This window comes from Lynx canadensis, chromosome A1 (assembly GCF_007474595.2).
Source record: "Lynx canadensis isolate LIC74 chromosome A1, mLynCan4.pri.v2, whole genome shotgun sequence".
NCBI lineage: Eukaryota > Metazoa > Chordata > Mammalia > Carnivora > Felidae > Lynx > Lynx canadensis.
The window spans coordinates 14,288,341-14,304,677 of record NC_044303.2 but is presented as its reverse complement, the minus strand read 5'-3'; the positions used below and the strand labels follow the sequence as shown (position 1 = coordinate 14,304,677).

At 38.8% G+C, this 16,337-nt stretch overlaps 1 protein-coding gene across 1 annotated transcript in view; it reads right to left on the bottom strand.

Moving 5' to 3' along the window:
• NBEA (neurobeachin) overlaps nucleotides 1-16,337 on the bottom strand; it is a 694,460-nt gene that overhangs the window by 53,125 nt on the left and 624,998 nt on the right. Inside the window, 1 exon segment of the mRNA XM_030309029.1 lies at nucleotides 11,335-11,487. Within this exon segment, the coding sequence (XP_030164889.1) occupies nucleotides 11,335-11,487 (153 nt within the window).

The window sequence follows — 16,337 nt, the reverse complement described above, 5'->3', positions numbered from 1 at the left end:
ATGTTAGAAAGCCAAGCCTAGCCTTGGAGGATATACAGATGAACAAGCATTCCATGCCCTCAAAAATATCACAATGTAGTGGGAGATAAACATGTCAACTTGGGCTTTTCCTGCTGCTCAAATTTCTGCTCAAACTCTAAGCTGACAAAAGGCACTAAATGTTCTACCCCATCCCATTTCTCCTGCTCTATCCATCACCATTCTACATTTACAGGGCCTGTCCCCCCAACCATTTACTTGCCTCTGTAAGCCTAGAGAAATCTTAGGGAAAATGGTCACAGCCAGAAAGTGGCAGAAAGAGACTGCTGGCTCCAACTTTAAAATACACCCAGAATTGGGGTGCCTGGGTGGCTTGGTCAGTTGATTTCAGCTCAGGTCATGATCCCAAGGTTGTGGGATTGGAGCCCAAGCTCAGTGTGGAGCCTGCTTAACATTCTTTGTCTCTATCCCTCCTCCCCTCTCCCCCACTCACGTTCTCTCTCTCTCTCTAAAATGAAAATTAAAAATTAAAAACAAAACCACTAAAAAAACCCCACCCAGAATTGATTAATTTCTTACTACCTTCACTGGTACCACCCTGGTCCAAGCCACCATCATCTCTCACAACACTTGCTAACAGATACGCCTGATTCTACCCTGTGCCCCAACAGTTCACTCCCAACACTGCAGCCAGAACAATCCTTTCAAAATATAAGTAAGATCATGGCACTCTTCTGCTCCAAAGCACTGTGATGGCTTTCCATTTCACTCAGAGTGAAAACTCAAAGTGCTTACAGTGGCCTTCAAAGCCTTCTGTGATCTGACCTCGGTACTGCTCAGTCTTGTACTAGGTGCCCCCTTCCTGCTCACTCCCCCCTGGCTCCTTGGTTTCCGAGGGAAGCACGTCCCTGCCACAGGGCCTTTGCTCCAGATGGTCCTTCTGCCTGCAATGGTCTTTCCCCAAGACAGTCACTTGATCCACTCCCTCACCTCCTTCCAGTCTTAATGCAAATCTCACTGAGGGGATCCTGACCACCAATCTGTGTATTCCTGATCCCTTTACCTTCCACTGCCTCTTTTTTCCATACTATTGATTACTTTCTCACATACTACATATTTTACTTATTTATTTACTATTTTGTTGTCTGTCTGCCTTCGATCAATAGTAAGCTGTATGAGGGCAGGGATCTTTGTCTGTTTCACTGGTATACTCCAACCACATAAAACAGCATCTGGAACACTCATATCTGTTGAATGAATGGATGATAGCCTCTATCAGCGTTTGCTGTGACTACACGTTTACTTGTCTGTGCTCCTAACTAGAGTGGGAGCTCCTGAAGGCCACTCGCTGTGTTGCTCATGATAGTGTTTCCAGAGCCTAGAGAAGTATGAACTGTGTAACAGGCCCTCAATGACTGGGATAAAGAAAGAATTTCTCTAATTTAGCTTTCTTTTGAGTAGGGTCCCTGTTCAATGCTTCTTTGTGTTTTCCATAATGCCTTACTCAGAGCTGGCTCTCCGTGAAGGTTTATGGAATAGGCAGATCCCCAGTTATAGATAGAAAGACACTGAAACTCCAAGAGATTAAGGGTGACTTATTTGTCCAAGGTGTCACAGCTAACAGGGGCCAGAGCATGCACGCAAACACATGACATGTAGCTCAGTATTCTGAGTTGCTGCAAAACACCTCCAAAAATTCTCATTTACTACAAATTCTTTTTTGAACAGGGCGTTTTTTCTTAGCATAAAAATATACCCAAATGCAAACTGTTACCTATCAGAAAGAGACTTTTTTCTTTAAAACATGAAGATCTTATAAAGGAGGTAATACAGCAAAAGTGAAACGACATTCAGTTCTCTTTCTCTGCCTCAGTGCATGTCGCACTGCTGCTCAGACTGAGAACGTTCTACATGTGGTCCGGGAGCACCAGGGACCTGTGGGTTGAGGGCTGGATGAGATTATCAGTGCACATCCGTGAAAGGCCTTTTTCTAAAACAAATTTTAAAAAAGGGCAGATTATGATTGATGAACCCAGCATTAGGGTAATGTTATCAGAGATACTTTCTATTTCTGTCCTTTGTGGAGAGGTCAGATTATAATCATGTTAGAACTGAACACAGTGCTTTATTAATGTTTCATGAGTGAGTTGTAATCAGCCTAGCTGGGTGTGGGTAAATTAAACCAATTCTTGACGTATGAACTCAATGCATTCAGAATTTATTGAAATATCTACTCAAAGTGTCTATATTGCTTTTCCAGCTTTTCCAATGAGGCCAAAATTTGAATTTCACAGTTTGGTAAAACACAATCCTTGTCACTATATTTACAAGGTATAAACAACTCTAATTAATTATATACGTTATCTCCCATAACTAGAACACCAATTAACTAAAAAAATAAATACATCCTTAAAACTTAAAGTACCATTTCATTTTTAAAAAATTAAAATTTAGATGCCTGTCTAAAAATTTCTGCACATAAAAACTTCTACAAATACATCAAATACCTTTTCAATTGCTGCTGTGAGAGAATAAAAACTGATTTATGGTCAATGATGTCATCCCTTTTTATAATATTACTTTTGCCTTCTTTGCCTTGAATTCCTGAATGACATCTTGAAAGAAGGAGGAGGATGTGCTCATGGGTACAGAATACTAATCCTCACGAAGAAATGAACGTTTTTTTACCACCCTGAATGTCATTTCTTTGGGATATATGACATTTTCATTTTATACTGTAGGCTTATGACAAAGAACTCCTTCAAATAACTGAAGATAATCCCAGCCCAAATTATAAATATACTGGAGCACATTTTCTCTAAACCTATTTCATAAGAACTAAATCCTACATGAGCTACCCAGCTGGTACAAAGTCAGAAACTTTTAACGTTACAAAACAATGTAAAAGAATGAGGGCTCTGTTCATGGAATTTGTGGGAAATTTAAACCCTTCTATATTTTCTGTTATAACTCAGGCTTTGTATATTAGGGAAATATTCATCCAATAACTATTCCTTCAGTAAAAGAGAGAGAGAGAGAGAGAGAGAGAGAGAGAGGCACATGATTGATTAAATTTCCTACTGTTAACACAGATGCCTGACATTGTTTCTGAATGACATCAGTGCGATCATTTCCCAGCAGTACGATGGGGAAATGGACGAGAAGCTGGAGCAAAGTCAGCTAAGAACAGGATACTGTGAAGAAAAACTGCAAGCTGAAGAAAACAGCGCAGGAGACACTGAGGGAGGAGAGCAGACACACGCTACTTTTCAAAAGACGTCCTTTGCTCGCTCTGATGTCTAGGACTGTTCTTCTAAGAGGCAGCTCTCTCCGGCTGCCCATTAGCTCTAATTCTGATGCAACCAAGAGTGGCGGCTATGGATGCAGAGCCTAGGTGACGCCATGGTAGCTTTCCCTTCCTATTCTTCAGGGTCTCTTCTAGGGAAACCCAGGGAAAGACAACAGGAAGAATAAACACTTCCCAAGCCAACCTGTTCTGTGCTAGCAGGCACTTCCTACACACGGTTGACTGAACCTGACCCTGCATTCTGGTGCTGCACGGAACCAAGACAGGGGCAGCTGGATTTCCCCAAATATGCGGGATTTTGGGTAAAGCCTTTCACTCCATGGAGTAAAGATTTAGTTCAAAAGTCTTACCTGACTCATTAATGGCTACAAGATAAGAGGGATTTGGCTTAGAATAAAGAAAAACCCCAGTGCCTTGCTTCTTTCACTTCTTCACAAAAACAAGTTGGAACTTGTTGTTATAATAAAAATGTAATATATAATACATATAAAAAATAATATGTTATATGTCAACTATACCTCAATGAAAAAAGAACTGCAAAAATTACTATACATTTCTGAAAATGTTTTACGACATTTTCAGAAATGCACAAGTATTTATCCCTCATATTTTAGTCAGTTATAAAACTTAATTGTTTTGAATACGTGAGTACATCTTTGAGGGACAGTGAATTCACCACATTATATGCAATCTTTATAGTTCCTAGTATGTTGTATGAACTTGGCTTGATGACATTCTTGTGGCTTGATAAATACATGTATTTCTCAACGTAAATATCAACGTATTTACATTGATAGTAAATAGTGAGATTTATTTTAAAGAAGCACTATATTTTGTCTGAAAGTTTGTTCAGGAGCACTTGAGCTGATAGAAAGACAAGATATAAGAGGTATGTAAACAGAAGTCAGGTAATTCATTATAGCAACTGGTAAGTTTAGTATCAGGATTAAAATGTTTCTTGTAGTTTATTTATTTATATTCAACAGAAGTACTCTGAGCAATTATAAATATAAAATAATTTATTACTCAAAATTTATACTTATAAATTTTGCTTTTTCTTGAAGAGGGAAAATCTATTTTAGACTTTAACTTGTCTTTATAATGTTACAATCATTTCTCAAGCTGTATCTTTCTTTTTTTTTAATTTTTTTTAACGTTTATTTATTTTTGAGACAGAGAGAGACAGAGCATGAATGGGGGAGGGTCAGAGAGAGAGAGAGAGACAGAATCTGAAATAGGCTCCAGGCTCTGAGCTGTCAGCACAGAGCCCAATGCAGGGCTCGAACTCACGAACCGCAAGATCATGACCTGAGCCGAAGTCAGCCGCTTAACCGACTGAGCCACCCAGGCGCCCTAAGCTGTATCTTTCTTTTTTTTAAGTTTTCAAAAAAATGTATATTTATTCTTGAGAGAGAGAGATAGAGCATGTGTGCATGTGAGTGGTGGAGGTGGGGAGAGAGAGAGAGAGAGAGAAAGAGAGAGAGAGAGAGAGAGAGAGAGAGAATCCTAAGCAGGCTCTGAACTGCAGAGCCGGACTCAGAGCTCAAACTCACAAACCATGAGATCATGACCTGAGCCAAAATGAAGAGTTGGATGCTTAACCCACTGAGGCACCCAGGTGCCCCTCAGGCTGTATCTTTCAACGTTTATTTATTTTTGGGACAGAGAGAGACAGAGCATGAACAGGGGAGGGGCAGAGAGAGAGGGAGACACAGAATCGGAAACAGGCTCCAGGCTCCGAGCGTCAGCACAGAGCCCGACGCGGGGCTCGAACTCACGGACCGCGAGATCGTGACCTGGCTGAAGTCGGACGCTTAACCGACTGCGCCACCCAGGCGCCCCTGGGCTGTATCTTTCAATGAAAAATCCTAATTCTCTTTGATGAATAATCCTAATTCTCTTAAGATCCAAATGATACGAAACCATTTGGTGAGAATCAGGTATCTCTCAGGAAAAGAGACTTTTTAAAAAATCTTATGTGGTGATCACATGAACAATTCAATTAAATAATTAAATTAAAACTCAATTTTAAGTCTCAGTCAAAATTAGGTGTTTGGCAATCTTCCATGCATAGATATAATTAGTTTGCAAATAACAAATAAGCTCTATTCCAAAGTTCCTTTATAAGGTGGTGTTTGGAATAGATATTGCAGGGGAAACAGTATTAGTCTAATCTGCTTTGGCTGTCAAGTCGATCTATAAAGCCGTATTTAATTAAATATACAGCTGACATTTCAGAGACTATCAGTGGGTCTGGGAGACATGACATTCAGAGTTCCAATCTGCAATGCTAGGTATGGTAAGTAGAAAAAGCACTTGGGTGAGTCATGTAGCCTTCCCGGGTCTTCGTCTCCTTATTGAAATACAGATCTGTTCCAGCTCTAAAATCCTGTGTGTGCCTCTAAAGTTTACATTTCCTCCATCTGCAGAGTTAAAGAGTCTTCTTCCGCTCACAACTGCTGCACTCTAAGCAGAGGTCTCGCCCGCTGGAAAGGGAGCCTCACAGGGTAAGGGCTGGGGGAGAAAGAGGTAGAAATGAGATCTCAGAAAGTCACATCTACATGGCTGTTGGGGCCAGAACATCCTGCTGGTTTTGGTTCAATGCTCACTCATTTCTTTCTTTTCTTCCACTGACCCCAAGGTACTGATTCTTGTTAGAAGACATGTTTCTTTCCCTTCTCCCTTTCCACAGCTCCTTAAATCATCATTTTATCCTGAGCACTGTGGATAGTAACACGGCCACTTTGATAAGTGGGTGATATCTGGGCAAGGTCATTTACCTCTCTGGGTTCCAAGATAATTCCTAAAAGACTTTTTGAGGATTAAAAGAATAATGTATTTGAAGCTCTAGCAAGTATCCGACAAAGAATAAACACTCAAAAATGGCACAGGGTATAAGGACTATCACTGCCATTATTGCATCTTGGCCAACCTTCCTATTGGGATGACTCAGGACCATCACTGGGCTACAGGGTAAGGTGACTAAGATTAGCGTATGTACATCCCGATTTGCAGCAGTTGTGAGCAGTAAGTCTTAGAGTGAGGACAGTAGAGAAAAACATGTAAGCAGCTACACCAGAGAAGTCAGGAGAATGTCGTAGGCTACTAGCCGTAGAGCTAGCTGTAGGGAGGGGTGTAAACTGGGCACCGTGTATAATAACATTCCACTTTACTAAAGGCAGAATTTTGTCATTTCATGTTTTGGTACATTTCTACACTGGAAGTGATCAAACAATGACCAATAAAACCTGAGGCAGAAGATACAGTCACTCTACCAAAGCTACAAAGTATACATTTCCTCCAGGGCCTCAATTAGCATTTGACTGACTCATTGATCATGAGGCTTTGATACATTTGATTAACTGGTTTTGCAGACTGGAGATTTTAAACAACATATTTGAATTGGTATGGCTATAAAGGGAAGTGTGCTGATAGCTCACAATTTACAGAAGAAAATATAAAAAGAATATAGAAGTATATCCTTCATACAATAACAATGGGTACTCATAATAGAGAGAAGAAGTTTCTTCTTTTGTATAAGAGGATAGGGAGCAAAGGAGTGATAAAGTTTAGAAAAAACAAGTCTGCAAAAAAGTTTTCACTATAAAAATCTAGAAACTTATTTTATCTGGAATGTTTATTCAGTTGGATTATGTTACTACCCATCATATTAGATGAATGAAGCCTCGTGATTTTTTAAAATGTTTTTCTTTATTTTTGAAGGAGAGAGAGAAACAGAGCATGAGCGAGGGAGGAGCAGAGAGAGAGGGAGACACAGAATCGGAAGCAGGCTCCAGGCTCTAAGCTGTCAGCACAGAGCCCGATGTGGGGCTTGAACTCACGAACTGTGAGATCATGACCTGAGCCGAAGTTGGCCACTTAACTGACTGAGCCATGCAGGCGCCCCAGAAGCCTCATGATTTTTATGCAAAGTTAGTCAAGAGTGTATGGTCTTATCCAGTTTATATCAATACTAATTACCTGATGGTTTCGTATCCATAATAATTCTCTTTCCCTGTATTCAAGACATTCTGTGTATGATGCTACCTTGAGGATTTGCTTTTAGAAGCACAGATGCCTTTTCTTTTTTCAGTTAGGCATATCATTAATAAAATTATTAATTCTGTAGGCATTTCACTAATGAGGAGCACAAAGGTTATATCTGTAATGAGCCACTACTTAATGTTTTATTAAAATATATGTAAGATGTTTCAGCATCTAAAAAGCACATGGAAAGACAGTCAACATCGTTAGTCACTAGAAAAATGGAAATTAAACCATAATGAGATTTTATTTCACATCCACTAGAATGGTTATAATAAAAAACAGGCGATAACAAGTGTCGGTGAAGATGCGGAAGGACTGAAACAGGCATCCACTGTTAGTGGGAACCTAAGGTGGTACAGACCCTTTGCAAACTAGGTAATTTCTTAGAAGTTAGACATAAATTTACCATGACTCAACAACCCTACTCTAGGTATACATCCCAAAGCAATGAAAACGTGTGTCCACATAGAGACTGATACAGGAGTGTTCAGAGCGACATTACTTACAACAGCCCCAAAGTGGAAACAACCCAAATGTTCAACTGATGAGTAGATCAACAAAACATGGAGTGCCGTTATGAAAAAGAGCCAAGTACTGACACGGGCTGCAACATGGATTGATCTCAAAAACTATGCCAAGTGAAAGAAGTCAAACACAAAAGAACACGTATTAATCAGTTCCATTTCTATAAAATGTCCAGAAAAGGCAAACTTGTGGAGATAGAAAACAGATTAATGGTTGCCTAGGGCTGGAGGTGGGTATAGAGAGTGACTGAAAATAGGCACAGGATCTTTCTGGGATGATGGAGATGTTCTGAAATTAGATTGTGGGGATGGTCACACCACTCTGTAAATCTACTAAAAATCATTCAATTGTACACTGAAAGCAAATGCATTTTATGATAATGATTTAAAAAAAAAAACACTTATAAAGTATGTCTCCACATTTCACAGGTGAGAAATGGGAAGACCATAGATGCTCATTTACCCAGGGCAATGAGGCTAGTAAACAGCAGAGCCCAGGTTCAAGAGCAGGAAATTATTAAACTCTAAGTCACACTCTTTCCAATATGGTATTCATTATTAGCACCCACATGAAAGGTTCTGTTTAATCGGTTGGGTGCGATCATGTGAACAAGAGAAAAATCTGGTCCAACAATTTTTGGCTACTTTATTCGCCTGAATGGAGGATTCGTTCAATTTAACTAGTTTGGACATAACAGACCACATATTGAAATCATTGACATTATTACTCCTATATGATTCAATCATTCACCCAGCAAATATTTACTGAGCAACTACTTTGCATCAGGCACAGTTCTGGGCTCCACAAGTGTATTGTGGAATGCTGTGACTGAGAGCTACTGATATGTAGCAGTTTCTAGGGTTGAATTTGTGGATCCCATATCCTTACACTGACATTACTGGCAGCATTCAAGTATGTAAGAGTAGTATGGAAATGGATGGCCAATTCTAAAAATAACTATAGATTTTAGAAATATAATGCATCATAGAAGTATAAATCCTTCACATTCAAAATACAAACTGAAGAAATAATCTGTTATTCAAGGAGGTGCATGAAATAACCCCATGTATCCGGAAGTACCAATTTATAGGTTGAAAAGTGTCAGAAATCATATCTACAAATTACAAAATACATGATATTCCCTCAAAGGAGGAGACCAGATTGCAGATAATATATATAAAGAGTACTTTTAAACATAGGTCTACCACATGAGCAACAGTTTTCTAAAATAAAATATATTAAAAGTAAAATATTTCTTTAAATTTTTTTTAAGTTTCTTTAAGAGAGAGAGAACGCAGGGAAGGGACAGAAAGAAAGGGAGAGACAGAGAGAACCCCAAGCAGACTCTGCACCAGCAGCACTGAGCCCAACGTAGGGTTTGAAGTCACGAACCGTGAGATCATGACCCGAGCTGAAATCGAGAGTTGGACACTTAACCGACAGAGCCACCCAGGCAGCGCAAAAGTAAAATAGTTCTTTAAAAAAATTTTTTTTAACGTTTTATTTTATTTTTGTGTGTGAGAGAGAGACAGAGTGCGAGTGGGGAAGGGGCAGAGAGACAGAGGGAGGCAGAATCTGAAGCAGGCTCTAGGCAGAGCCCCACATGGGGCTCAAACCCATGAACTGCGAGACCATGACCTAAGCTGAGGTTGGACACTTAACCGATTGAGCCACTCAGGTGCCCTGGTAAAATATTTCTTAAAGAAAGAAAATATATGCAGTGCCTGGGTGCCTTAGTCAGTTAAGTGTCTGACTTCGGCCTAGGTCATGATCTCACACAGTTCACGGGTTCGATCCCCACATCAGGCTCTGTGCTGACAGCTCAGAGCCTGGAACCTGCTTCAGATTCTGTGTCTCCCTCTCTCTCTGCCCCTCCCCTGCTCACACACCCTCTCTCTCTCAAAAATAAATAAACATTAAAAAAAAAAAAAAAGAAAATATAGCTCCAAATTGAGGGGATCATGTGACTGACAGTGAAGTCCACAAAAAGAGAGAGAAAGAGAGACATACACATACAAAATCAGGGGGTAGAGGCAGGAACCACATATAATCTGATCCTGTTTATGTGAAATGTCCAGAATAAGTAAATGTGTAGAGACAGAAAGTAGGTTAGTAGTGCATAGGGTTGGCTGGGGAAAATGGTGGAAGATACTGAAGGTTCTGGGTTTATTTATGGGGTGATAAAAATGTTCATAATTGATTGTGGTGATGTTTGCACAACTCTGTAAAAAAATTAAAATCCATTTATTTTTTTATGTTACGTGGGTGAACTGTACAGTAAGTGAATTCTATCTGCCTGACATGTGTGAATTATGTAAGTCTTACTAAAAGAATGGACTAAGGACTATGTGAACTCCATTGCAAATGTGGACTTTATTTGGATTCTGATTCATATAAATAAGGTGTAAAAGCAAAATAAAAGACATTTATAAGACAGTTGGAAAAAATTGGGAGTGAGTGAAACAGGGTTAAAAAAATATTTTGGGGGGGTGCCACCTGGGTGGCTCAGTCAGTTAAGCATCTGACTCTGGTTTCTGCTCAGGTCATGATCTCATGGTTTGTGAGTTCAAGCCCTGCATTGGGCTCAGCACTGACAGCACAGAGCCTGCTTGGGATTCTCTCTCTCCCTCTCTTGCTGCCCCTCCCCCGCTCATGCTGCCCCTGTCTCCCGCCCCCCCCCAAATAAATAAACTTAAAAATATTAAAAAGTATATACATATTTTGGGTCACTGGCTTTTTTAGTATAATTCCTCACTTTACCAAGAATAATAGTACACTAGGGAGGTTGTTTGGTAAAGTAGTTCATTTCCATATATCATAGCCACATTGAGATTAAAATCTCCTTAAATAATGGATAAAAATATACCAAAAGCTATAAAGTTCCCACATGCAAACATTCTATTTATACATTTTTTCCCTATTTACACATTTTCTATCTGAACAACCAGGTATCTGTCCTATAGATTTAAAAAAGTAATGATATTTTGAATCTATGAATGTTCACTAGATGTTCTCTTAAAGACAAGTATATTATATTTTAAGGTATGTTTCCTAACTTATAATTTCCTGCATGCAAATATATTCTCAATGTAAATTATTTGCTTTTGAATATTTTAGGAGTCAAAAAAGAGTACAGATTTAGCCGGTAGACAAAAATAAGAAATGGCCATTTATTTCAAGCATTTTAGAATATCTTATATTAGTCAACAGATGCTCATCTGATTATCTTCTCCTAAGGGAGCAAATATAACTGAATTACCATTCCTTTATTAGTCTTCATGAAAGGAAAATCCACTCCACAACAAAGAAAGATGTCAAAAGACAATAGTAAAATGCTTGCCTTTTCTTCCTTAAAATTTTAACCTTGTGTTTACAGATGTTAAAAGACAATTTGCTAAATAGTTAGAAACAAAATAAAACAACAGAGTATTTTCACTTCTTGAGGACTGCTCAAGCAAAAACAAAATCTCTCTTACCATCCTGTTGATCCGTACAAAGTCTTCAGGTTTTTTTGCCCAAGGGGGAAGACCAACGTCATTTACCACAACTTCATCTTCTCTGACTCCAAGATTGTATCCATTACTGTTGACAAACATCTCTGGTAGGTAATAGAACTCTGGAATTAGTTCCTGCCAGGAAGAAAAATGTGACATATTAAATCACTTTAAAAGTGAGTTGAATAAAACTATTATAACCTGTTAACTATAAACCAAATTAAATTCTTTCTTTAAATCCAATAGTTTATTATTTAATTCAATTCTGTATTTGATTTTCTTTAGATGAGAGGAAGAGAAGGAAGAGAGGTGAAGAAAGGAGAAGAGCAATATTTTTCTTGAACATTTTATTTGATAATTTATAAGACTTTCAATCTTATCTTGCTACAATTAGTTAAAAGGGTTACAGAATCAACAATAGTTCCTAGTAGTATTATCAAACAAATATGTAAAGCTATATCTACAAGTCTATGACACTCAACAACCTTTTCTGAATATTATTAATACTCAAATTAAAAAAAAAGTTGTTGCCAATAATGGTTAAAAATCATGTAATATCTTCTACTTTTCTTTTTGATCACACTGTCAATTATACTACATATTTTTTTATAAAATGATTAATAGTTTTATTTTATAATTTGGCACAATTAATTACTTTTGTACCTATCACCAAGCACAATGAAGAGATGATATACAACATGACAATAAGTTTTAAATGTTTAACACATGGCACCTGGATGGTAACTTCTTAATAAACTGGATCCAAAGACATCTTGTGTTATTTGTATATAAAGATGGCGTGAACAACACGATTCAAGCAAACTCATGTTTGATGCACAATGTCTAATATGAGGTTTATGTTCTTTTAGAACAAATCAGATATGGAAATGAACTGTTTTTATGACCCTAGAAATGTTTTTTTGTTGTCAGTTTTTTAAGTAACTGGGAGAAAATGCAAACAAAACCAAAAAAACCATAAACCACTGTAGTTTTTATGTACACCATCTATATCATAAACAACAACAACAATCTTTTCAAATATCAAGATGAAGGTTAAATTAACCTTATATCGTGAAAAGCATAAGGACATTTATTTATGTAATATGATCTACACTGATAATGTAGTACCTGAAATTCAACTCTTCCTGTGGTCTTCTCTAGAGATTCATAGAAAAATTAAAAAAACAAAGAAACAAAAATCCCAAAACACCAGACGCTGATATCTTCAAATAAATCAAATTACTAACTTTCTAAGAACAGCATACACAAAAGCTTTCTCTTTATGGGTTCTCCTGCTGAAATCAACATTTGTCTATTATGGCCTAAGTAGGTGTTTATCTTAGTAACGCTCTGTGAGAATTTGATTATTATCCATTCTGATGATGACAAATGTGAGCTGTAAAAAACATAAAACATAATAAAGTTTGGGTACAGGGCACTGCGACAGGTACAAGTAGGGAAGAAAAAAGTGAACAAGACATAGTTTTATTTCAAGTAATTTATAATCTGCTCTGTGGGGTAAATACACAAACAGATGGTTGTAATACACAATAATAACTGCTCGAGAGGAGTAGAAACCAAGTGCAAGGAAGCACAGAGGAGAAGGCAGACAACACAGGGCAAGTCAGGAGAGACTTCACTCGAGACCAGACAGTTGAATTTGGCTCTGGCTAAGATAAAGGCAGGGGGAGGGGGCAGGGGACCATCAGGAAGTATAATCAAGAAGGGGTAAGGACTGAGTGTGGGTGGAGAATAGGACATATGGGGGGGGGGAAGGTGAAGATGGGGGAGGTGGGATGGTAAGCGTTATATGGAGCCAGATGATGAAGGAAGTTTTATGCCAAGCTAAGCTGTTTGGATCTTGTGTTATTGGGCAGATTTGTTTTGTAACAAGACATTGGGTGGCAACATAAAGGTTGGACTGCAGAGGACAGAGACTGGGCACCTGTGCATATGTGGGGAGAAGGGGAACCAGAAGCAGCAAGCAGAACAGGAGGGAAGGGGGGAGGGCAAGTGTGACTTGTGGTGACTGTGGGACTTCAGCAGGGAGGGTAACCTGTGACAGAGGTGAGGATGGGCCTGCAAAGAACAGAGGGAATTAGGTGGTTCACACTGCAAGACAGTCATTCATTAACAACAAACTACACAACTTCAAGGCCACAAGAAAGTGTGGGGAAGGAGAATTATGGTGAAATTAACATAAATTAATGTACATTTTCAGTGAACGGTATGTAAAAGGGGAAACTGAGAAGGGGCTGAAAAAAAAAAACTAACAGGTAAACAAACATCCTATTTGCAAATCGTGATGCAGTTTAGTTAGTGGGTAACACAAGAGCTAAACACTGATTCAGAAATATTCTATCAGCAATGACTGTAATCAGCTGATTTCTGGACTGGGTACACACTGATGGTGTATATTATATTGCTTTGAAGGAGCAATCTGGTAAAGGTGTGTGATCACTGATTAGAAGGTAGAAGCAAAGCATCATTACCATTCTCATTGATCTGTATGCAATCAGAAGCGCATAATCATTATGATCTGATGTTTCTAAAATGCAAAGGTTGAAACTCTGTCCTCTATGCTGGTATTGGGAAGCGGAGTCTTTGGAAGGTAATTAGAATTAGATGTGGAGCCCTCAGGAATGGGAGTAGTGTCCTGAAAGGGGTCTTGAGGGAGCCTGTCTCTTGGCCACGTGAAGACACAGCAAGACAATGGCTGTCTGTGAACCAGGAAGCAGGTGCTCATCAGACACTGAACCTGACCATGTGGGCACCTTAGCTTTGGACCTCCAGCCTCTACAACTGTGAGACATACATTTCTGTTCTTTATAAGTTCCCTAGCTTATGGTAAAAATATAGCTGCCGGAGCTGACCAAAACAATAATTATTAACTTCTCATTTCAATGCATTAAGGTAAAACTTAACGATATTCTTTTGATCTTACTCTCGCAGTTTGGGAAAACACGGACAATTAGTAAAGGATGTAGAAAAAGTTAAGAATATGGCTGTTTGGGCATTACGCATTCTTTATCTGACATGGAACAGCAATAGCGTTCCAAAAGGGGGAAAAGAATGTAAGATCACGCAGTCGCTTTCTCTGCAGGGTGATTTATATGTAGTAGACTCACATAAGTCAGGGATTTCCCTTACTGCCTTTCATCAGTTATTTGTGTTCATGTCTTATCTCCAGAACTAGACTATATAAGCTTCCTTGAGGACAGAGAGATATAGCCACATGGATAAAGCAACATAAATTTATTTTTTATTTAAACAGCCCAAAGAGTCTTAATTTATCTTCACCTGTCTTGGTGCTTCGTAATGTTTTCCAAATATATTATTTCCATTTTTCCCCCCCTGTGGTTTAGGGTCACATAAACTGTCTGGTTATTATTAACCTATTTACCACTATAATACTATTTTCCTGAATGTCATTAAACTAGATTCACAAAGGCAACAAAGCCCCAGGATTTTATATTAATAACAGTTTGGGCAAAGCAGCTTTTCAAGCCTGATATTACAAGGTTTATATTTTGTTGATCCCTCGTAGCTCTTGGTGTTATACTTTATATGTAGCAGGTGCTCATTAAATATTAAGCTATCGATGAAGATATTAGGTAAAGTTATTTTAATATCACTAGAAATCTTCTGGGGAATATGCAGATGGTTGGAGGAATGCCTCAAGATTGGAAAGGAGCCAGTGAAGGACTTTATTAAATAAAAGAAGAAGGATGAACCCCCAAAATAACATTTGTACCCTTTGAGGGGCAATGTTTGCAGCTTAGAAAACATGATCTTGCTTAGCTTAGTTATGTATAAGAGGTTTAGCAGCATAAAAGTGTTCACTTTAAAATACAGAAGAATTTCACTGTAAAGTTGCTGACAAAATTGTACCCCAAATACAGAAGTGGAAGAAACAAGACCTACTTCATTTTAATTTAAACTCTCTGGCATAAGAAGGGGCTAAAAGCTGGCTGCCACCAAGGAGAAGCAGCGAAGCAGGGCCAAGAAAGTTCTGCCCTGATGGTTACACAGGAAGTCAGGAGGACGAGTTAAGTATTTCATCAGGAACATGAAGGCAAGGCCAGTTATATGAAAAGGTAGCATTACTGGGGCCTTCCAGATGATCCTTCCAGACCATCCCTTCAAGGAGGCCGTGTCCTCCACTCCAGTCCTCATCTGAACCGCCAGACTGTGATCACTAATTAGGGTGTTCACTGAGATGCTGGACTAAGCTGTTAGAAGCCTGATTTGAGGGTTTGAAGAGTGGAAGAAATGCTTTCAGATTTCGAATAGAGGGAACAGTCACAAACAGACACATTTTTAAGGCAGATATAAAGAAATTCCTGGAGCTCAGCTTAATTGCGAGGCCCCTAAAAGCTTCCAAAGACCAGAGCTATATGTGACTGAGCCTGAAGTCCTGAGCTGGGGAGGTTTGGGGATTTTTGTTTGTTTGTTTGTTTGTTTTTTCCCCGAAGGGGAAGGTAGAGAGTGAACTCACGAAGTCTAGGGAGAAGTTGCTAAAGCAGCAGAGTGAGTGTAAATGTTTATGTCTCCATTTTATTTTTAATTTTTAAAATTAAAAGACTAAAAAAAAACCTTGTTTCAAATAGCATTTTTATTTATTTTTTTTTTCAACGTTTATTTATTTTTGGGACAGAGAGAGACAGAGCATGAACGGGGGAGGGGCAGAGAGAGAGGGAGACACAGAATCGGAAACAGGCTCCAGGCTCTGAGCCATCAGCCCAGAGCCCGACGCGGGGCTCGAACTCACGGACCGTGAGATCGTGACCTGGCTGAAGTCGGACGCTTAACCGACTGCGCCACCCAGGCGCCCCACAAATAGCATTTTTAAATGTAATGTTAGCATATAAATGCAGGACAATAGTATATAATTTATATTCACGTGTATATAACTTAGAAGGTTTGATTATTAAAAAAGAAAAACCTAAAGAATAAGAAGAGTTTCATCTCTGAGACTCAGCTGT